At 43.2% G+C, this 24,162-nt stretch overlaps 1 protein-coding gene across 1 annotated transcript; it reads left to right on the plus strand.

Annotated features, from left to right (window-relative positions):
- Positions 1–250: 250 nt before the first annotated feature.
- On the plus strand, positions 251–8,756 carry brms1lb (BRMS1 like transcriptional repressor b). The gene is made up of 10 exons (XM_063496060.1): positions 251–514; positions 735–825; positions 2,162–2,289; positions 2,779–2,858; positions 3,113–3,209; positions 3,769–3,858; positions 3,966–4,030; positions 4,126–4,165; positions 4,383–4,512; positions 7,103–8,756. Exons 1-10 carry the CDS (start codon positions 379–381, stop codon positions 7,218–7,220), a joined length of 975 nt encoding a protein of 324 aa, XP_063352130.1. The 5' UTR covers positions 251–378; the 3' UTR covers positions 7,221–8,756.
- The last annotated feature ends 15,406 nt before the right edge of the window (positions 8,757–24,162 follow it).

The raw sequence follows: 24,162 nt of genomic DNA on the forward strand, positions 1-24,162 counted from the left end.
CGCATTTGTGTGAGAGTCTCTAAATTGCTGTCAGGAGTTAACGTTTAAGTTAAGTGCACAAGAATTAATCTATGGACAAAATAAAGAATTAATCCTCACAACAGACTTGATATAAAGAGACGTTTTGAAAAAAAGTTTTTTTAAAGACTACAAATCCCTGCAAGCTTCCGGTCGCAAGCTCGTTCACAGAAGCATTTGATTGGACAAACTCAGTAAAGCGCCTTATGATTGGTTGACGGTGGCCATGTTTGTATTTCCAGCTGGTAGATGCGGGCTAGCTAGCCGGTTAGCTACTGCTGCATTTGGCTCTTTCTTCGGGGTGAAACATTAAAGAAAGGCCGTGCCACCCCGTTAACACCGGCTTATCTGACAGTCGCAATGCCGGTCCACTCGCGGGAGAAGAAAGAAAGCAACCACGAAGAAATGGAGGTGGACTTTCCCGAGCAAGACGGCAGCACCACAGACGAGGAGGATACCGTGAGCTCGTCCGTGTCTGAAGATGGAGACAGCTCGGGTGGGAAAAAATAGGCCTTGAACATCAACCGACAGTTAAACTCGTGTTACCTACTCGAGTGTAATTTATATGTTTAACAGTGCGCGAGATTTCTCTTAAAAATGGACTGACAGTTTGAGCTTGGGTGTGAAGTGCAGTGTGGGGTTGTCATGTGGATGAGGATAAAAAGCAATTGTGGTGTGGAGGGGTTGTCAAAGCTGTCATGTCTGTATGTGAACAGAGATGGACGATGAAGACTGTGAGAGGAGGAGGATGGAGTGCCTGGATGAGATGACCACACTGGAGAAGCAGTTCACTGACCTGAAGGAACAGTAAGCTCTCTGACATGTTTCACACTGAAAGCAGCTCTGACATCTGGGACTCACACTCTGAGGTGTTTGTCAGATTCACTGGGATATTCCCAGTGACATGGGCCGTGGATCTTGGTCCATTTTAGCCAGTATTACTGGTCAATATCATGGATTTGTCTTGTTGCCTTTAGGCAGTTTGTATAAAGTACTGGTTCTGAAATGGTGTTCCAGTATGCTGTGAGGCTGTAAGTCTAGGGGCCTATACTACAAAATAAGTTCAACATACCCACGCAGCCATCTACCAGTTTGCCCCAACATAGAGGTGTGTGGAGCGAGATCTGGAACCTACCCCAGCTGTTACAGGGAGGGAGAGACATGAGCGTAGTGATGCTCAAACACAGCTATAAACACTGCAGACTCGCTCACTATCTGCACGCTAAAGTCCACACACATGATAGTTTACAGGAATGATTGACATAACCTGCTCTGGAGGAGGTTGGTGTTGTAGATTACCATGGCAATATACCCCTAAGACCTGACTGGGACTTCTGTGCATGATCTTTGCTGAACCTACGACGTAACCTATATAAGTGGCCGATGTCATTGAAACATTTATGCTTGTGCTAGTGCATTACATGCTGTTTACCATGTCCTTTCTCCCCTCCTGCGTCCCCCTCTCTTTGTTGTGGTCGGTTTTTCCAGGGTTAACATATTTGTCCCTCTAGTTTTCCCACTGCTTTGGACATTGTCCCACGGCCCTTCTGATAGTATCAGCAATCAGTGCTGAAGGCCAGTCGCAATAGTTGTGGGCTGCCTCAACTGGTCGTGTAGCTCCATTTCTAGAGAGGTGCACACCAGGTTATGCCATAGATTTCCTGCTGAAGCATAATTCCCCAGTAAGAAGTGAGTCATAACACACCCTCGTAACACTGAAAACCCAAAGGGTGAACCTGGATTTGCATCGATAAGCCCCAAATCTTGCTTCACAGTACAGACCTCCAGTGTGCTCCACTGTACAGTCCAGGTACTTACTTATGTCATATTTTCTCTACCAAAAATATGAAGAAATAAAATCTGTCTGAGAAATCTTTCTTTGATTAGCTAGCACAGTTGTGAAGAATGGATAGGAAAGTGGGAAAAGAGAGAGAGTGGGAGAGGATATGCAGCAGTGGAATTCAGGTTGGACTCAAACCTGTAGTTCACCCATGTGGCTAAATCACAGCAGCACGGTTGGAGAGATTTCTACCTGTCATTCACCGGGCCGGGCCATGCCAGTCACATTTATGCATCAGTTCTAAAATGGGTCTGACAACAGACGTTACAACACGGTTTTAAAATGCAACTATCTGCCGTTCAGGTTGTATAAGGAGCGTTTGAGCCAGGTGGACATCAAGCTCCAGGAGGTCATGGCCGGTTGTGCCCAAGAGTATCTGGAACCTTTAGCCAACCTGCAGGAGAACATGCAGATCAGGACCAAAGTGGCCGGTGAGTCTATAGTTGTCATGGAGATGTATAGGTCTGACTGTGACCTTGACATACAAAGTTTACATTGTAGTTTGTGAACAGTTGGATTAACAGTATTTCTGCAAATATTACTTACAAAATAAGGCCTGACCTCCATCTAAGTCACAAGTCCAAGCAAAGATGGTCTGACTGAACAATACTGAATCATGCAGGCTGGAAAAATTAGGCGCACCCCTGAAGTGAACTTGTTTAACAGCAGTAATCTCCATCAGAGCGTTTCTGTAGCTTCTTTTCAGATTTCCACAGATTTCATCTGTGCTTCAAGCACGCGTGTATCGATCTTGATTTATGTGTAGAGATCCTGATCATTTAAAGGCTTCACTATATTTTCTTGGCATTTTAAATGGGAATATAAACTTTTAAATACTATCACCTCCTTTATGTACGACTCTCAACTGTAGAAAATGATCTTGTCCTTCCTGCAGATTAGATTTGTATTATTTTTTCCAGGGATCTACAGGGAGCTGTGCTTGGAGTCAGTAAAGAACAAATACGAGTGTGAGATCCAAGCAGCGTGCCAGCACTGGGAGGTGAGAGGCCAAGTTAAAATACATCTTGTTCAAAAACAGAGAATTCTTTATCTTTTTTCTTTTTTTTGAAGTTGCAAATACGTCTGTATTTAAATTTTTGAGATGTTTTGCTTAACTGTGGAGTAAATTCAACTCAATCCTACTAGTTTAAGCTATTTGACTATTTTTGCTAAGTATTTGTGTGTGTGTGTGTGTGTGTGTGTGCGTGTGCGCGTGCGTGCGTGCGTGCGTGCGTGTGTGTTTCTGCCTTCTAGAGTGAGAAGTTGCTGCTGTTTGATACTGTGCAGAGTGAGTTGGAGGAAAAGATAAGAAGACTGGAGGAAGACAGGCACAGTATCGACATTACCTCAGGTAGCAACAAGAACATCTTTTTTTATTATTCTTTATTTTTATCAAGTCTTTATCCAGAGTTTAGTCAGGAATTGCCAAACATCTGTCAGAAGTTGGGTCTATGGTGACTCACATTTAGGTTGCCTAGCTGTACTATACTGTAAATAAAAGATGGACGGGTACAGCTTTAATTCTGCAATCCTTGTGATGACCTGCAGGCACCCACAGCTGCACTGCTCATCTGATTTATAATCCAAGTAATGACATCGGATGAGTTTATTGTCAGTTAAATCTACAGTGTTTCAAAAAACATAAAGGCAGACAACCCCAAAACAGGACTGTTGTTTCACTAGTTTTGCATTCGACCAGGGTCAGTGTCACTGCTCGTAGGTGCTCCTACACAGGTGTCCTGAGGGATGGACGTTGTCTGGTGGAGCCTTCCTGTTCTTCTGAGTATAGATATCCAGCATGATTTTGATCCTTGTTGAAATCTGATGTGTTTTCCTTCAAGTTTTTTTGAGCAGTGTGAAAGGAAGTGGTCAAACGCACAGCTGTTTTCCGCTCTCTCTCCGTTCTGCAGAGTTGTGGAATGATGGATTGCACTCACGGAAGAACAAGAAAAAGGACCCGTTCTGCCCGGTCAAGAAGAAGAAGCCCGTTGTTGTTTCTGATATCCTTCGCTGTTCTGTCCTTGTCTCATTCATCTCCACACACAGACGTGCTGTTAAAACCGATGTTTTGTTTGTTTTTCCTGTTTTTTTCCTCAACTTCTATCACGGCCTTATATTGTTTACATGCTGCAAGACCTGGATATCCTTGAAGACTGGACTGCAATAAGAAAGGTATTCTTCTGAAAGCAGAGTTTGTCACCTGGTGAATGTGTCCAAGCTGTGATTTAACCTTTCAAGTTGTGTCTGTGTCCTCCCCTCCCTCACAGGCAATGGCATCATTGGGGCCCCACAGGGTGAAGGTGGATGGTAAGAGTTTCTCCTCGTCCTTGGTTACAGTCGATACCTGGCTGAGTGTGGCGATCGACCCGCACTTACACACGAGGGGTTTTGACTCAGTACTTTGTGCTCAGAGGAGACTCCCTCCTTTTTTAAAAGACTTTTTATTTCTTTTAACCTTACTCTGTCCCCGTCGCTTGTCTTGAAACCTCTCCATCTCTTCCTCTTTTTCCTGCTCTTTCTCCAGTGCCTGCAGTAAAGCCTGACAGACATCACCACGTGGCACGCTCCGAGGACGGTCGACTTTTCTATGACAACCAGTGGTACTCCAGGGGACAGGCCATCTGTATCAACAGGAAGGACGAGTACCCAACTAGGTGTGTGGGAGGGGGGTTTATTGGAAACGGCTTCTAGTATGAATTCTGAATGTGTGTGCGTCTGCTCGTGACACAATGTGCAAGGCTACGTGACTGAATGGCTCTCTAGTCACATGCTGGGGAGACAATGTGCCTACGAGGCTGAATGTTTGTGGCTGCACATTCTGCATCGTGCCCTGTGTGCCGTCTGGAAAGGATGCGCTGTCAGTTGAAGGCACGCAATGATGCCACATCACCTCCCCCTCGCTTTTACCGCCACCACTGAGTGGCGAAACAAGCAGGTGGCTGTTATGAGCAGTTAGAGCTGTGATATGGCAGCCATGCACACCAGACAATCTACCCCAGGGCAGCTGTGGCTACAACTGTAGCTTGCCTCCACCAGTGTGTGAATGTGAGAGTGAATGAATAGTGGAATTGTAAAGCGCTTTGGGTGCCTTGAAAAGCGCTATATAAATGCGATCCATCATCATCATCATTATTATTATTATTATTATTATTATTACAGGTAATGTACTTAAACTTATACAAATACACAGGGGCCAAGTTAAGTATTAAGAACTGTAACAACAAATGCAGCTGTTTTCTGCAGATGTGTTCCAGCACTGTGCTCTTGAACTACCATCTTCAACTCCACAGCAGGCCGAGGACGACAGTCCAAGACAGTGTAGTTGGAGTAGCTCTGACCATGTGATGAGATCCTTCCTGTTGAAGCAGCTCAGTAATGAACCTGAACATCACTTCCCTGTCTGTAGTGGAAACTCATTTGTTTTATGCAGGTGTGAACAAATTCTGCCTTTCACAGAAAAGGTGCTCAACATATCTGCTGTACTGCAGTCGTAGAGGAAGCTCTTCTAATAAAGGACTGAATGAAACGTTTTACAGAAGGATGATGAAGCAATTTACAATCAGTTAAACATCTTGTCCTTTTTTTAAACCCTTTACTGGGTTAGAAATGACTACTCTACAGTATATTCCATTTCCAGATCTCATGTAACAGTAGTACAGTAAAAGGATACTGCAACAGTGACAGAAGTACCAGCAATTTCATCCATGTGTAGAATGAATCGGGTTTCCAGTACACAGAAGTAATGCTGCAACAAGGAGCCAGTCAGAGCAGCAAATGAGCTGCTGGAATAAAAGCCAGGAGAAGTGCTCACATGACCAACACTGCTAAAAACAAACATCTGATATACTTGGACAGCTATTAATTAACTGGTCTATGTGGGAAATACTGCAATTATTTGAGAGTTGCCAGAGTTATCAAAACATCAGAAGGATAAAATGTTCATGTCGTTATTTAGGTTTTAGTCGTGTGCAGCTCTGGACTCGCAATGATCCAGTTATTTTTGTTCTCCTGCATCAGGGAAGACATGTAGACACCTGAGGCCGGGTGTATGAAACGCTCGTATGTTTGCAGCTCAGATCTGTGAAATCCAAAGTGTGGACACACGGTCTCAGATTTATAAATCTGTGTATACTCTTTGTTATTTTAGATTTAGAACTCATTATTAAACTTATTAAACCACAAATTAGGCCACTACTTATTAAATTGTTCTGCCAGTTTTATGGTCAGTTTTCTTCATTCTTCACTATTATTTGCTAATGATTGGAACACAGAAGTAACCCAATGATAACAAAATAAAAAATCTTATTATTAAGTAACTGTTCATGAAGTAATTATAATTTAAAAAGGAGGTTTAAATTGTATCTGCATATTATTCCATTAAGAAGTAAGTGTGTTTTTATAACTGTTTTTAGGAGACCATGGCCATTCAGTGGAATATATGAAATGGTTTGTTGCTGTTTTTCAATGCCTTAAGCTCATCTACTTGCTCCTGGTCATCCTAGTTTCAATCCGTCTTGATGGTACAATGTCTGTATTAGAGCAGTGTTTTTTGGTGTTAGTGTTTTTTCTCTGCTTATAGAAAGTGTGGAAGCTAACGGCTCAGGGAGAGTAAGTGAGGTCACTTCTGCACTATAGACTGTATATAAAAGATGGAGCGCTACCACGATGCCTCCAACAGTTTAGATACTTTCACTGTGCAGCAGGGTTTAGGTGTGCGAAGACGTCCGGAGCAATGTCCTTTGGACAGATGAGACCAAAGTGGAGATGTGTGACCGTAACGCACAGGTCCACGTTTGGCAAAAACCAACATATCAGCACAAATGCCTCATACCAAAAGCACAGTGGTGGAGGTGTGATGGAAAGAATCGGTTTGCCCAGTCACAAGTCCAGAGATTATATCAAAGTGATTGATATGCTGTGGCGGGATATTTAGGACAGCTGTGCATAAACGAATGGCCACAAGGCTCTGTTGTAAAGACGAGGGCCAAAAACCCTGAACGACAATGTGAAACACTGATAAACTAATCAAGAACATGTGGGACATCTATTAAATCTTTATTGTTTTCTAACCAGAACCCTGCTGAGCATTACAGAGCAGGTTTGACTTTGGCTTCCTGCTTAGAAGCTGTGTCCTCCTGTGTCTTTGCACACAGTCATCACACACACGTCTTTGGCATTTGAGAGGACTGGGGGTCGATTGTTCACTGACGTTGTTGTTGTTGTTGTTTTTTGTGTGTCATGCAGTGCCATCATCACCACCATCAACAATGATGAGGTGTGGTTCAAACGACTGGATGGTACCAAGTCAAAGCTGTACATCTCCCAGCTGCAGAAAGGCAAATACACAATCAAACACTCGTAAATGAAAAACACACAGCCACATACAAAAACCATCATCTCTGCTGCGTGTGTCTTTCTCAGTGTCCTTTTCCATGTGGTATTTTTGTACATTTTACTACTACAACAACACACACATACACATCTCATTTCACTCCCTCTGTGCACAAGTTGCAAACACATAAACTGACCCTTCTATAAGGAGACGATCTTCTCTGTAAATATGTATATGTATCTTATCGACAAGGTCACAAAGTGTCATTTTCTCTGGAACGGAGATCAATGCAAAGTGCTGCTAAACAGAAAGGTGAAGAACCAGAGCATTAGCAAACTGTGAACCACAGAGCTCAGTCGCGTGCCTTTCTGAGACTAGACAATGCCTCGGCTGATGGAGGGGTTTTGGGGGGGGGGGGACAGAAAGTCCTGAACAATATCAACGCAGTGAAGCCATACTCTGTACTGGGTTAGCACCAGGAGCGGGAGAAATGAAGCGGGTCAGCGAATGTGTGAGTGAGAAACACTAACGCCATCAGCAGTGTGTTTGATTTGCCTCTCCAGACGCACCAGTTAGACTTGAATTTCATGCTCGTACAGAGCCTGATAGATCTGTATTGGGATCCCCAGGGACCCCACACCAACTTTAATTTAGTTTAAAAAGTGTAACAGAATCAATATTATGTGAGTAGTTATATTATGAACACCATGAGATTAAAGCACCCCAGAGGATTTATTGAAGGGGAGACACTGTACTAAACAAACTCTTGTTCTTTTAGTGTCATCTTTTGTTTCCAGCACTACATTTTATTTAACTCCAAACCGATCAGCGAGGCAAACACGACAGTTTAAATTTACGATAAAGGGAGCTGCCCTGTACATACAGACGTCTGTGTGGTTTGTGATTCTTCTGTCTGCCTCCTGTCATGTTGCCATTTCTCTGACAGTGCCTCAAACTTCCAGACTTTAGGTTTAAAAATGAAAAGAAAGAAACCTCCACCTCCCAGGTTCGAGCTGCTTTTTTATGTGCTGGTGGAGTCACAAAAGACTCAAATCTGTAAATCGTAGTGCCATTTCATGCAGTTTTTATGTCGTGTTCCCCATCCTCCCTTCATGTCACCCCTCTGTCCTTATTCCACTGTGTCTTCTTCTTTGGTGTAAGTAAAAAAACAAAAAACAGTTTGTCAGCATTGATGTATTTGATGTGATTTTGGTTTTCTTTTTTATGCGAGTGTACGATCCATCCAATCAGATGTCCCTTCGTACGTGTAAATTAGGTCCGATTAGCTGAAGGAGATCCTGCTTTGCATTGCGTTTACCGTGCTCTTTGTTTTTTATCTTTGCAAACATGTTTTTAAATGATGACTTGCCAACAGTATTGTAAAGAGAGGTGCTTGCAGCATTTATAAAAGATGAAAAAAAGTATGCGTAGTCCTGGCGCATCAGCGCACATGTTTTTCATTTGGTTTTTTTAACCTTTTTATGCATCACGGTTCTTTTTTTCACATCACAGCTAAAAAGATAAATAAATAAAAATGTGATATTGTGCCAATGCATGTACAACTGATTAAAGACTTTGTGTCATTTGATTTGAGGAGTCTAATCTGCACATTCACATCACCGTGGCCTGACCTTCATATGCTAGTGTTAGCTTCACTGTTCTTTCTATACTTTTAAAGAAGAAGGAAATGGAAAGCGTCTGTGCTTTGACGTGATTACAGTATCACTGTGCACTGCTCAGCTTGAGTCAAGCTAACTTCTTTTGATTTTGCAGCTTTAGATGAAAAAAGAAAAATTTGAGCTTTGCATAGAACTGTTATATCCTATTAGATTTGGCCTAGCATGCACAAAAAGCCCAGATACAATCTTACATAATACTCCACTGAACAAAGAGAGAAAGTCCCTGACGGTGCTCAACCCAAAGTGACCTCTGAGGTGCGGCGAGCCAGGCTACGCTCCTCTGTGATGGAGGGAAAAAAGTAACGTATTTTGAAGGTATTTGCTGATCTAGTGTTGTTGGATAATGGCTCTTTGCTCTGCTGTTCAAACTCTCAATCATGTGTTTCTGCCAGAGGGCCAATCACTAGATTAACACCACATTCTGGTATTGATTGAGAATTGGCGCTGATGTACCACTTACCACATACAAGAAACCACTGCAGCCTCTGATTGATCTATCGGGAGTATTGATCAGATGCAGCAGTGCAGCCTGGAATTCAAAGGTACCATTGTAAATCAATATTTTCCATATTTTCTATGGCATATATGCACCAATCAGGTATAACATTATGACCACTGGCAGATCTGAATAAGACTGGGATATATTTGGAAGCAAGTGAACATTTTATTTCAAAGTTGATGTGCTTAGAAGCAGGAAAAATGGACAAGCATAAGGATTTGAGTGAGTTTAGATAGATGACTGGGTCAGAGCATCTCCGAAGCTGCTGGAAAAATAAATGCTGGCTTTGATCGAAGGGTGTCAGAGTCATCACAGTTTGTATGCTGCAGACCAGTCAGGGTGCCCATGCTGACTCATGCTGGTCTTGTCTGATGAATCACGTTTTCTTTTATATCATTCGGCTAGCAGGGTGCATGTGCATCACTTACCTGAGGAACACCTGGCAGCAGGATGCACTATGGGAAGAAAACAAGCCAGCAGAGGCAGTGTGATGTTTGGGGCAATGCTCTGCTGGAAACCTTGGGTCCTGCCATCCATGTGGATGTTACTTTGACACGTACCACCTACCTAAGCATTGTTGTAGATCATGTGTACTCTTTCATGGAAACCCTGCCTGCACAACAAGTTTGAGGTGTTGACTTTGCTTCCAAATTGCCCAGATCTAAATCCAATCCAATCAATCATCTGTAGGATATGATGGACAAACAAGTCTGGTCCACAGTCCCACCTTACAGCTCACAGGACTAAAGGATCTGTTGCTAACATCTTGGTGCAGATATCACAGCACACCTTCGGGGGTCTGGTGGAGTCCATGCCCCAAAGGGTCTGTTTTTGCAGCAAAAGGGGACGAAGAGAATATTAAGAGGGTTGTCATAATGTTGTGCGTGATTGGTGTATATGCTGTTACAATCCTGAATACTCACATTAAACATGCCCTAAGTTTCAAATAAGATCAGAGTAAACACTCAGTTTCAGGGTTTTTTTTCCCCATGGCTCTGTGTGATGTCATTGAAAGAAGCCCCACCCATCTATTGGACATGAAGAAGAAGTAGCGTTGAAGAGACGGCAAACAGAGCTGTAGCGGCTTGTTTCAGATGAAGCTGCACTGGAGCTGCACGAAGGCCCAGTCCAAGATGAATAAGGCACGATGTTGAACTCTGACTTATACACAGCTGTTCTTCAGTCTGATGGTAAAAATGTGGAAGTGGCGAATAAGAGGTTGTAAGAAAATGACTGCTATGGTCATACCAGGTCAACATCATGAAGTTTAGAAAATCCCACAGTTCAAACTACCACACATTGTGTCCTTTGTCTGACCAGAAGGTGTCAGTAGTGTTCCACAATAGAGAGGAAGCATCATCTGCACTAGATGGGAGGAGGGAGGTGGCCTGTTAATCTGGGGCACCCTGCTGCTGAAGCCTTCCAGCTGATGAGAGGGAGAGAGAGGAGGGATGAAGGCACAGTTTGATCACAGCTCGCTGGCCACGTCTGCTACCGCAACAGAGAGAGAGGGAGAGGAAAATCCCCATCACCGCGTCAAAGGCAGAAACAGCAGCAAGCACGGTGCTGTCTGTGTCTGCACAAGCCGTACAGCACTCTCTCTAGAGCTTTCTTTGAATCTGCTTTACGTCTTCCTGTCAATGTGCACATGAAAGCATGCATGAATGTGGTCAGGGAAGGATGGATGCTGTTCGCTTCACACACGACAGGAAAAAGAAAAACGAGGGGTTTCTAGTGTCTTCATTGTGTCTGTGTAAGTGCTTGTTGAATCCTGCGGCCCGTCCTGAGGTTCTGGATGGTTCTGGGGAGCCACCGCTGTGACGAGTCAGGTCCCGACAGACGAGAGAGGTTGGGCCGTCTTCAGCTCCATCTATACTTAATGAGTAACCAGAACTGCGGGGTCATTGGGACGTGTTTACTGCAACACTGGGGCTAAGTAGACCGTGAAAGTGTCACAGTGTGCTAAATTACTTATATCCCTGCCCCTTTGTGTGATGTATGTGCTCCATGTGTTTTCAGGAGAGCGGCACTGTGCATTGTGCATCTCTGTGCATGCATGCATGTGCTGTGTGCCGAGCCTGTGTGTGGGCGTGCGGCTTTGTTAGCGATTGTGTAAGAGAATGTTAAATGCACGCGTCCATAAGTTCCCATTAAAGGCATGAAGCATCACCTGCATAGATGTGGAGGGAGACAGAGAGTGAGGTGGATTCAAACGGACAGGGCCGCAGCACGCATCCTGCGCTCCACATGAGCCTGGCTAATGCTGGCAGTGGCAGTGGGCAAGGATTCACCATCAGCGCCCAGTTTATCTCTGTTTCTCTATCTTGTCATTCAGTCGTGGAAGCAAATCTGAGTGACCTTATGTGCTGTTACAGATTTTTTTCCCTTGTGCCGTACTAACTAAAAGATCAATCTCTGTAAATGTTTGATGGTTGCCGCCACATGCTCAAAACAGTGGGATGACAACAGGAAGTAATCAAGCGTCTTTACCCTCAGTACAACTACTACTACTATAGGGAGCTCAGGAAGTAGAGGAGGTCATCTACTAACTGGAAGGTTGATGGTTCGGCCTCTGACTGCTCCAGTCTACATTGGCTAGATACTGAACCCCATTCAACAGAGTATGAGTGTGAATTAGGTAGGATGCACCCAGGTGTAGGGAAAACAGTTCCTGTATGAACAGGGGTGAATGTGCAGGTAGAAAAGCATTATGTAAGAAGGAATCCATTACAAGTTTCTCTATTTTCCACATTTTTGCTTTTTGAAAAGTGAACTATAAAAAAAACTCGAGGATGAGGCTGGTGGATGAAAAATGTCAGACTCATGCTGTCTAAAACACAGCAGCATATTGTGAAGGACGAAAAGAGCATTAGTCAACTTTAATTGGCCCAGGGTTGGCTGGAAGAGGAGAATAATGTCAAGTCCCCCCCGAGATTACCCAAAGGTCTGTTTTATGAGGCATTGCTAGTTGTGCTTCACGCGATGTTTGCTAGCTTTGCTTGTAGGCTTACTTCCTACCCATGGGAACAATCTGTGATGGCTCTGAAGCTTGTCTCAACCAGCACTTATATCAGCTGCCAATCAAGCCCTACAAAGCACAAACATGGTTTTTACACTATTTACGTGCTCATTTAATGAACCAGTGTTTGTAATGAGGAGCACAGAGCTCCACGCTCCAAGACTTAACGTGAACAAACAAGCCTAACTGGGTCTTATCCAGTGTCCTGGCATCTTCAGCCTGTCCCTAACATGGTGTGTAAACACTATTTGCTGGATGAAGCAGCGAGGATGAGAACATGAGTTACCATTTAAGCAATATTTGAGATCAAATGAAAAGTTTCCAGAACTTCTTCCTAGATGACAGGCTGTGGTGAAGGTTGGAGCCGTCACTGAGTCCCAAGCTTCTCTTGCTGATCTCAAATCAGCTAGACATGATCCATGACAGCAGTGATATAGCCAGGTCTTCATCGGTGTCCTGCTCTGACAGATTCACTGTCACCTCGGGGTCATCTAACCTTAGGAATAGACATGTTTGCTGAGCTGTGGACACCCCCATACTAGGTTGAGGCACACAGATGGGGGCCTCACAGATGAAGGGCAAGAGTGCCCTTCATCTGTGACTCCGACATAAACAGGATGCATCGTGACCCCAGCAGTGGAGGGGAAAAAATAGTGTTTGTCTCTTTAACAGGCAAAACAGCCAGGCTTTCAGAAGCGGTGTGAACAAAGGGAGCTGGCCCAATCTGCTCTGTTCTCCCTTTCCTGGCTGTCACAGGAAAGGGAGAACTTAATCTACTATTAAGGTGTATGCATCACTGATCTGTTCTTGTCATGAGGGGTTTGGGGAGAGTTTATTTTTAGCCACCCTCTACTGAATTTGACTAAAGCATACTACATCCTGTGGTTCACTCCTCTGCCCCTCAGTAGAAATTGCCAGTTTTTTACCCATTGGGAGGGCACCTCTGAAGCCGTTATCCATCAAACTTTGACAATAGCTAATAGGGTGAATAATTCATGCATCGTTTTGTGCTACCCAAACTGCATCCTTGTTGAGTCTTGGGGAGGTGCTGCCAGAATCTGCTCTCTTGGCCAAGAAATAGTAAAAGGTTGTTTAGGTGCACAGCGGCTCAGTTTCAGTGCTTTTCCTCTGCAGTTCTACGGGAGACAGAGAAATGGAAAAATAGTAGCAGACCTTTCTCTATGTTGCAGAGTTACCAGTAGAAACCTCAGGTCCATTGGCTGTCCAATGGGAACCTAGGGCTGCAGTGTTTGCTGTGTAGGTTTAACAAAGGAGTGCGGCGGCAACAGGCTCTCTCAGTGAAACATCTGTTCAGGACATCTGTAAGTTTGTGATTAAGGAGACTTAGCGCAAATTTCCTCTAACCAGGCCACCTACAGCAATTACAAAAAAACAGTATCATGCACTGGTGCACCATTTTCATTTAGATAAATATACTGCATCTTGTTGGATTATGCCCAAAGGTGAATGTACTTGGAAAACTTTCCTCTATGCAAATCTTAAACGTACAGCTGCATGAGAACAAGTGACAAAGCTGTTGGAGTTCACAGAGTTCACAGCTGTAAATGGTCAGTTTAGCTAGCTAACACTGGTGTATTTCCAGTGCTCGATGAGTGTACGCAACCTGTTTGTGGATTTTGGTGGCATTCCTCATTGACCTTTTCTACCTAAAAATAAGTACCTCAGCCTCCTTTGAGACTCTGCTCTTGTTCTGTGAGAGCGCAGAGATAATTCATTTCCAAAGTTATGCCTCCTTCTGACTCGATAGCTCAAAACTGAGGAGCTCCAACAAGCTCCCGGGCTCGTAAGTGTCAGGTTTATTTAGCTGACCAGACGAGGTGGCGGTATCACCTTTCAAATCCACACCCGCTGTCCTCAGACACCATACAGTATCTCCTCATTATGTCAGGTCTGATATGCAAAGTAGCCTCGGGAACTACTGTAGCATGGCAGTGGCAGACAGGGACAGGGTGTTTGTCTGTGTGTGTGTGCGCACATTAGAGAGGATGTGTGTGTTTGTCCTTCTCTGTTTGTATTTTTGTGTTTTGAAGGTTTCCCAGCTGGTGGCAGGACTGTAGCAAAGATTTTACATGGAGAGGCTATCGGGTTGCCGTCATTGGCTCAGACAGATAAAACACACACGTCTTATCCTCCTCTCGGAGACTCGGCCTTAATATGAAAATGTAGTCAAATGGCCAACTGGCATCAGCAGCTGGAGACTACATAGACTTGGAACAGGCAGCTTTGCTGCATACAGCCTTCCTTTCTTTCACATATGTTTCCTGTAAGGCACACTGGTGTGAAAAAGTGTTTGCCCCCTTCCTGATTTCCTAGCGTTTCGCGTATTTGTCACGCTTAGATGTTTTAGATCATCAAACAGAGCCATTATACACAAATGGAGAAAACTTTTGTGTATAACTGTGGTGAAGCTTCCCAGGAGAGACCGGTCTACCAAAATTACTCCAAGAGCACATCGACAACACATCCAGGACGTCACAGAAGAATCCAGAACGAGATTAAAGAACCACAGGCTTCACATGTCTCAGTTAAGGTCAGAGTTCATGATTCAACAATAAGAAAGAGACTGGGCAAAAATCGCCTCCATGGGAGAGTTTGAGGAGAAAGCCCCCGCTGACCAAAAAGAACACAGAGGCTCATTTGCCAAACAACATCTCGATAATCCCCAAGACTTTTGGGAAAATATTCTGTGGACTGACGAGACAAAAGCTGAACTTTTTGGACAGTTTGAGTCCTGTTACGTCTGGAAAAAAACTAACACAGCATTTCAGAAAAGGAATATCATACCGACAATAAAATATGGTGGTGGTAGTGTGTTGGGCTGGGGCTGCTTTGTTGCCTCAGTACCTGGAAGTCATGCTGTGATAAATGGAACCATGAATTCTGCCGTCTACCAAAACATCCTGAAGGAGAGTGTCCGACCATCTCAAGCTGAGGCGCACTTGGGTTCTGCAGCAGGATCCACAACACACATTAAGACTTTGGAGTGGCCTAGCCAAAGTCCTGATCTGAATCTGATTGAGATGCTGTGGCATGACCTTACAAAGACAGTTCATGCTTAAAAACCCTCCAAAGTGGCTGAATTACAACAATTCTGCAAAGATGAGTGGGGCAAAATTCTTTCAGGGCAACGTTGACTCATTGCCAGTTATCGCATACGCTTGACTGCAGTTTGTGTGTGTGTGTGTATATCTATCTATATATGTGTGTACATTTGGCCTAAAAGTGCACATGAACTTCTTTACCGCCTGCATGTTTGTGCATATCTCAGTGTGTATGTTTGTGCTGGACACAGGATCAGTGGAGTGAGAAACAGGAAGCTCACCCAGCCATTTGGCTGCAGTCCTAATTGGCTGCGTGCTGTTGACAGGATGCTGACGGAGCACATCGCTTAGACAGGTACTCTTTTTCCTCTCTGTTTCATCTTTTGTGTTTTTGTAAAGATCTCCTCAGAGGACTTTCCTGCTTTACTCATTTTAAGCTTAAAAAAACTGAAGTGGTGCCCTTTGACAAGTCACAAAGCTCGTTTTTCCTTTGTTTCTGTTGTTCTGATAGAGAAAATGGGAATGTGGAACCTGGAGTTACTCCAGCCTTAATGAGACTATTCTGTGCTGCTTGTCAGGCCTTGTGGTTTACTGTTTAGTGACCTGGTTGGCCTTTGAGTGTCTGCATATATGTATGTGTATATACAGGGATTCTTTTTTATGTTTAGCATGAGCAGGCAAAGGTATACACGCATATCGATGCCGGTGCAAATGGCTAATCGACTTTGCACTTTAAAATATAGGAAAACATTTTCCCATCCCAACATCCTGAGCTCACATATGAGTAACACTCATCATAATGGCATACTTGACTCTAAAGAACACACATGCCCACAAGAGAGCTTTTGATAGACGGCAAAGACCACAGTGAGAACGGAAGAAGGGGAGGGGATATAAGCAACATCTTAAATGAAGCATGCCAAAAGACGGGACAGCTCGCCGCCTCGGGATGCTTTTACCCAACACTTTACTTTGATGGGTCACAATGCTCGCAGATAAGGCACTTCTTTCTCACTCTGCCTGTCATTCATGAATACCTTTACTGAGTCTGAGACCCCTTAAGGTTTCTGTGCACGCTGTGTACATTTTACGTAAGGTTATGTCACACACTGTATTCACTTCAGAGGTGTAACAATGCTGCATTCAGTCAGGTATGTTCAGAAAGAATAACTCGGCATCATCGTATCTGTCAGTCAAGACTCAAGAATAAAGGAGATGTGCTTTTTGCCATCAGGGCGTCATAGTTGTGGAACATCAGCTACGTCAGGATCACCCTGTATTATTTTTCCCAGCTATTTCCTGCTTTTTTGTTGTTTTGGGGGTGTTTTGTGCACAAAGTGATAGTTCACCATTTTTGTGGGAAAACAGGCTCAAGTCCTTTCAGACCTCCTTTCCACTAACCTGAAAGTCAAAACTAAAAAAAAGTCAGCAGATAGGCCTGCACAAGAATTTGCACTCTCACTCTCAGACCTTTCTAAAAGCACATTTTTCCCCATGTTCGCTACGCTGCACACCTGCACATCCCTTTTAAAATCTCTGTAAAATACAATGAAGGCAGTCTGTGACATTTCAACTCAGTGACCACTAATGAAGGTAATCTTTGCTTAACAAGGGCTAAAGTTTGCTTGTTGCTTCCAGCTGTTTCCAGAAGTCTTTCCTTGAAGTTTCCTGCAGCATCAGGCAGCAGCTTAAACACTTCCAGTATACAAAGGTACAGTTCATCTCAACAATGCCGAGCATTCTGCCAAGAGCAGAGTGCAGGTTTTCTGGAAACAGTGTTGGAGTTTGGCTCAGTGAGAATCAGCCGAAAGGTGAAGTGTCGGGAACTGTGTGTAGATAAATATGTGTGGTCAGGTAGCTCATAGCGCCTTGGAGTTTGCCTATGTGGATTTCCTCTACACAGAAACACAAAACATCATTATTACCTCCGCCGCAGAGGTTATGCTTTTGGTAGCGTTTGCGTGTATGCGTGTCGTCGTTCTGTCTATAAACACGATTGCTCGTAAAGTTTTGACTGAATTCTGATTAAATTCAGTTGGGGTGTCGAGTGGGGTCATTTTAACAATCCATTAAACTTTGGCTTACATCCACCAAGGCCTTCAAAGTCAACTTTCAAATATATTGGTTAAAAATTGACAAAAAGCCTTATAACTTAGAAACTCACTAACTTAGCACCGTATATAGATTTTAAATGTCATGTCACATGTGACCTCTTCTTCAAGGTCGAATAAGATCAAACTTTTATAAAATGGTTTATACTGTGCCACATGCAGAAATGTGCCAGGTGTTTTTTAGTTTTTTTGCCATATTGTTTTTTTCCTGCATATTTTACAGATGTTTCACGTGGTTTGTAGCAGGTTTGATGCCAAAGACGAGGAAATACTGCAGCTGTAGTAAATCTGTGCTCAGTCAAGAGATTCGCTAAAGAAGACGACTGGCGTATAATGAAAAAAGGACTTTCACTGCTTTTAAATAACGTTTTGTCATGATCATAATCAACAATGTGGCTTATGGCCTCAGAATTATTGTTAATTGCGTACTTCTTTCAGGGAATGCTCTAGAAAAAGCAGGAGACTAATGTGTAAGGCCCGTGGGAGCGTCTGCTTTGAGAGGAGCTGAAGCGTTCTTAATTCCCTTAAACTGGAGGGAGAGTTTAAAAGGTGAAACTGCTGTTTGGCTGAGTGCAGGAAGGAAGGCAGACAAATTTCAGAGGCATCAGGGGATGACCCCGCATTTTAAAGTACAGTCTCTTCTATGTGTTACGCCCTCTTTTATGTTACATCACCTTCTTCGCACTGTATGTTTTTTTTGGTTGTTTTTGTTTTTTATGTTGTGTCACCTTTCTGTTCCTAACCATTTACTGACTCAGCAAACAGCAGTAATAACAGAGTAGCTCACAGGTTGAGAGGTTTAATTTTTGAGTCTTTATTTTTTCTGCTTCAGATGAGTCACTGACTGACAGGATGACTTGGAGACAAAATGACTTAGAGGACACAGGAAGGTCCAAAGTTCAGTACACTCAGAGTGCTGAGAGCACACCTCCTGTTACTATATATAGCTTTTTAAAATATTCAGAGGATGTTCTAATTTTAATAAAGCTCTGTCACCGGAACTGTTCAAACCATGTGAGCTAATAACATGTGACATCTGTGACCCCTTGTGTTTTTCCCCATTTGAGAGCAGCGTTTTTGTGATTTTCAAATACATTTGTATCCGTCCTCAGTGTGCCATCTTCCCATATTACTACAATATATATTGTAGTAAGCTAATGACGTTAAATATGTGGGTTTCTTACACTGGAACTCCGGGAAGACATTTGGGCTTTACCGCAAGTGCATTAACAAAGGTTGGTGCCAAATTACTGTGTTTTTCTTCCCTAAGGGAAATTATTATCACTGTACAAAAACATGTGGCCTACATGTGACTACAGATATGCAGTGGAGGAGAGCAATGGCTTGTAATCACGCTGCTCATGTTAGAATCCGCCCTTTTTGCATATTTCCTAGAGGCTGTGGCCTCAGTTGCCCTTACTCTGGTCACTGTTTGTGGCTGGGCTTTTATATAAGACCATACTTATGATTTTATTATCTGACATTAACAGATAGATTGTCCACTGAGAAACCCCACATATTCAAATTTGAGTCCCAAAAACAAGAGGAGGAACTGTAATATTTTACACGGTGGCTCAGATATCAAACAGTGGGTGATGGAGTGATGAAGTCAGTCAGAGAGATCCACAACTTTAGTCCAACACGAAATATCATGAGTTTAGTTTGCAGCGTATTACTTTGTTGTGTCCAGAATTCGCTATTTCAGTACTCTTGTATTTTCCCAAACCTGTTTGCACAGTGCTGTGCATAAATTTGTGTTCTGCTAGGAAAACTGGAAATAGGTGCAGTGATTTGTTGAAACTTGCACTTATGTGGAAATACAGAATATAATGCAAAAATATTTTGCATATGTGTGATAAGTTTGAACGTCGATGTATGGGATGACCTCCTTTATTATCCAGGTAGATTTGCATGACATTAGCAGTGTGTTTGGGATGATTGTCAAGCCGCACAATGAAGCTGTTACCAATCAGACATTTTCCAGATGGTATTGCATGGTGGATCAAATCTGACTATAATTTTCCGTGTTTATATTTCCATTAATTTTAGCTAAATCCCCAACACGACCGACTGAAATGCAGCCCCAAACAATGACATAGCCTCCACCTTTACCTCCACCACAGCCTTCTCCCCAGTTTCTTTCCTTAACTATGGTTTCTTCACAGCCATCCTTCCACTGAGACCATTTCTGATGATAGAGTAGATGGATCAAATGAAGGACCAGATGCTTCTCTCAGGTCTTCTGTTAGGTCTTTCCTGGATTTTTCCTTTTTCTTAAGAACGTAACTTTTTACTGTTTGCCAGCTGTTGATAGCTTTTTCTTCTTTTGTCCAGTTTCCTCAACTTTTTTTAAGGATACACTGCACGCCGTGCCAAAATATGCTAGCTGTTCCACTAAAGGTTCTGTGGGAGTTACCTCGCTGATGCAAAAATACAATTTTATGCCTGTCAAACAAATGTGTGCACTTGTCAAAGCTGTCTGTATTGTGTGCTCAAATGATCAATAGGTCAATACTAGATGGCTTAACAAATAAAAAATATTCTTCTCAAAATGGTCAGGTATAACTACACTGAAAATGAGTGAAGAAGCAGCCAATGTCCAAAGAAAAACATTGGAAGTCCTCCAAAAAGCCTGGAGAACTATTGCTCATTATTGCTCAAGACCACTTTAAAATGACACGAAAGTCTGTCTTCATGGAAGCAAAATATAAGAGAAATGAGTCGTGCATGTTCATGATCCTCACAGACAAGAACCCTACTGAGTTTGACGGTAGGGTGTTGAGGTGTTATTGGAAGACCAAGCAAAGAGTTTTGTGAGACTTTGTGATCTTCAACTTTGTCATCATTTGTTCAGTTCACCTGAGATGTTAGTAGAGACACAATCAGCCTCAGCTGTACTTGTAGCCCTTAGCATATTAACATATTAAGCTCGAATGATCGTGCCGGACATTACATCTTCTAAACAGCATGCATATTTATCATCACTGTGATCACGATGACAATTCACAGCAATGCCTTAACACGGCCTCAGAAATCTGCTAGCGTGGATGTAGACTCTTAGCTTTATTGACAGTAACAGCTACTGATTAATCAGACAGTCCTTTAACCTTTCTTTGTTTATGTAGAATGATATTAACAGCTGTTGAAAATATATCAAATCTGACAGATTTCCTGCACCAGGATCTAGTAAGCTAACTGTTTAGAATAGCAGGTGTAAAAGATTGCACACTTTTATTTACTGTCGTATCCAGTCATCCAGTTGAACGTATCCCCTGAGCCACATTCTCAGAAATGTCTTTCAGTACAAAAGAAATATGCACACAGTGCATGGGTTTACAAAGTCACTAAATCAAAATCACTTTCCTCTGTCACTCATATGAAATGTGCAGCTGTGAGCTGAGCAGCACTGTCAGGGGATCACAGAGTACAGCGCTATTATGAGGTTACTTGTCAATGTTTTGGGCCTTCGGCTTAGCCCTGTCATAAATCTCCAAAGATGACATCCGATTGTCTGTCATCTCCATTCATGATCAAGAGTCTGCCTGTGCTCTGTCTAAGGTACTGTAAGCTCCTCTCAACTGAGACGTTGAAAGACAGGTGTTGAGCACGCGGTGCAGAGCCATCGGAGGACGTGATGAGAAGCACTGACTCGTGAACACGACAGAGGGACCACAGTGAGAAACTGTCCCAATGCTGCGATTCTCAGCACAAATCTGTGTGTTTGTACGGCTAGTAATGTGAAAGAGAAGCAACTGTCAACGTGTGGATTGCAGATAATCTAAACTCATTTCCACAGATGCTTGCTTTATGCACCTGATTTGGTTTGGTTACTTTTTTCTGTTTGTTAGCAAGTTTTACCTGAAAATTTGTAGCCGACTGGTGGGAGGGGCGTGGGAGGGGCTCGGTCTCAGAAGTGATTGACCTGGATGTGGATTTGGGAACTTTTAGAAGGATTATTTTCCTTTGCCAAATGAGGGATTTTACAACATATCTTCACAAATGCATATGCAGATATAAGAAAAACTCAGATATCACTCACTAGTATGCCTCCAGGTATTCTGACTCATTTTCAAAAGACTGTTAAAAGCTGAATATGACTTCAAGCAAAACTCAAGACAAGACAAAAGCCTTTTTGGGGACCACTAACAACAGAAACCAAAACATGTAAAGGTCACTGCAGTGCTGTGAGGGGAAAAAGATGCAGTAATGTGTGTTTTAATCACATGATTCATATAATACTGTAGATACATGTGTTTGTTTTAAAAATCGTCCTCCTTTGAGTTTTATTCAACTTCCATTTCAGGCTTTTTCTGTTTACTGGTGTTTTCTTAACTTGCAGCACAAGTTTGACCTTTCCTGGCCTACTCTGAGTAACAACTTTCCTCATGACTTTATTGTCAGCCTTACACGAGGTTATGCATTCTCTTAGGATGGCATGTATTTTGTCCAGGTTTTTTAACTACAGGTCTCCTCGATGGAAAAATGTAGAACATGTCGACCCCAGTATCCACCAGTCAGCCCATGTAAACACGAATGCATATATTTTCAGCACCAGGATGGGGGCAGGCGGGTGGGTCAGCAGGAGTGAAAGACAAAGAGAGGGAGCCCCACCATGCATGTATGCCACACAACGGGGATTTCTCAGCGCTGAGCTCAGCGAATTCTGTTGCGTCTCCGGCAGTGTCTGCGACATAAATATTCATGAGGTCATCTTGTCTTTGGTAAAAGCTTCATGTTGTTCCACAGAGGGTTCTGGGTAAGGGTGGGGGGGTCAGAAAGGTAGGGTAAAGCAGAGCTTGGGTTATTTGTCAGTTGCAGGTTCGTCCTGTAGCATCTGGTGGCGTTCATAGGGATCGTGACTGTGACAAAGCATTTTTGCAGCAAGTTTGTATTCTCCACACACTAATACTCTGTAATATCTGCATTTTACCTACTGGCTGATATGTTTCCTTGCTTCACATTTAAAAAAATAAAAGGCTCACACTCGCTCAGTGAATGTGTAGAAAACAAGTCCTCGAGGTCTAGATTTATGAATAAGTAAATAGAATTTCCTGTCCAGCAGTGGCTCCATTTGCCTCGGCCCACCCCCCCGCTTCGAGCGGTCTTTTTTTTTCCCCTCATCCTCACATGGTCCTCTCTAACATGCACACACTCACACACTTTTATCACCCCTTTGGCTTAACAGGCCTACTTTTACCTCCAGCTGCAACAGCGCCGGTATGCCTGCATCTCCCATTCTTATGTAACCCTCAGAAGGAGGGCGAGCTGAAGCGAGCAGGCTCGATCCGTCTTTATGTGCTGGCTTCGATGAGCCTCAGTGATGCTCATGGGTGCATGTTAAGCCCCGCAGACTGTGCACTGGAACATGCATAAAGACAGAAGGCCCTCAGAGCAAAAGCAGTTCCGACTACCTGGTCTGTCCATGCATCTATCCATCCGCATGCATGTTTAAAGTCAAATGAATAGGATGATGTGTCTGCATTTTCTTCATAAGGAAACACTCTGTTCTCTTTATCCGTCAGCAGCCTAATGCAGTGAGCTGCAGAGCAGAAAAAAAGGCTTTTATTGTGAAATGGATGCATCTTTTAATGGGCTAGAGAGATGGAGGCTGCACAGATGCAGAGAAAAGAGAGATCGCACTAATGGAATTCACCGTCATCCAATCATTTTCAAGTCCAAATAATTCCAACAGGCTTTTAATAGCAACGAATTCTGGGGCGATTAGTACTGTACACAGATGATGTAACTGTGCTTCATTGTGAGCGGTTCTCGGTGAGATTTTCCAGTGAGGTCATTAAGAGTACACCTGTTCTCATTAATGTCTCGTTGGGCCAAGGTTAGGAGCAGCAATGCCAAAAAAAAAAGCAATCCATGCAAATAACTGTCATCAGGAGAAATGATGAAAAAGTCGAGATGTGCTGTGAGCATGTCTCACATCAAGCAGCCCCCTGGGTTCAAAGTAAACTTACAGCAACCTTTGTGTGTGAAGCCTGCTTGGATCGAGTTTGCATGTTTTCCCTGTCTTCCTCTGGGTGTCAGGTTTCCGTCTACATTATACAGATGAGCCGGTTTGCAGAACTGACGATTACTGATGACAGATTAGAGTAAAAATCAACATACTGAGTTGTTGGGGTGCAGCTTCAGTACAGCTTTGCACTGATTCTCTAGATCTCTGGAAATGTGCTGGAGGGATGGACAACCATCTTTTGACGACAGTGATGGAGACACAGACACAGCCCCCACGCTCTGTGGAGAGCTGCATTGTTAACCCTGGAAGAAACGTTTCATGAAACATAAAGGCGATCACTTAAAACAACTTTGTATTGATGCTCTGAAGATGGGACGTGGACCTGAAATAGACTGCCAAAGACTCCAGTCCAGCACACTAGATCAATCGTGAAATTGTGTATTCTTTGAGTGTCAGTGTAACTAAATTTAAGGTGAATGAAAGCGAATGAAATGTAATGCAGAGAAAACATAAATTGCTGTCAGAAATGAACTGTATTAAATTGCTTACTGGTTGTAGACTGACAAACTTGTTTAATATCACTGTAATGGGAAAACTCAGTTTTGAAGACACAAAAAATGTACGCAAACAAGCA

This window comes from Pelmatolapia mariae, linkage group LG15 (assembly GCF_036321145.2).
Source record: "Pelmatolapia mariae isolate MD_Pm_ZW linkage group LG15, Pm_UMD_F_2, whole genome shotgun sequence".
Classification (NCBI taxonomy): Eukaryota; Metazoa; Chordata; class Actinopteri; order Cichliformes; family Cichlidae; genus Pelmatolapia; species Pelmatolapia mariae.

Bases quoted from the DNA above. Each gene is read 5' to 3' on its own strand.
- brms1lb (XM_063496060.1), top strand. From the start codon at position 379: ATGCCGGTCCACTCGCGGGAGAAGAAAGAAAGCAACCACGAAGAAATG. The intron at 3,210-3,768 runs GTAGCAACAAGA...TCCGTTCTGCAG, and splicing joins CAGTATCGACATTACCTCAG to AGTTGTGGAATGATGGATTG. The intron at 4,031-4,125 runs GTATTCTTCTGA...CCTCCCTCACAG, and splicing joins ACTGGACTGCAATAAGAAAG to GCAATGGCATCATTGGGGCC.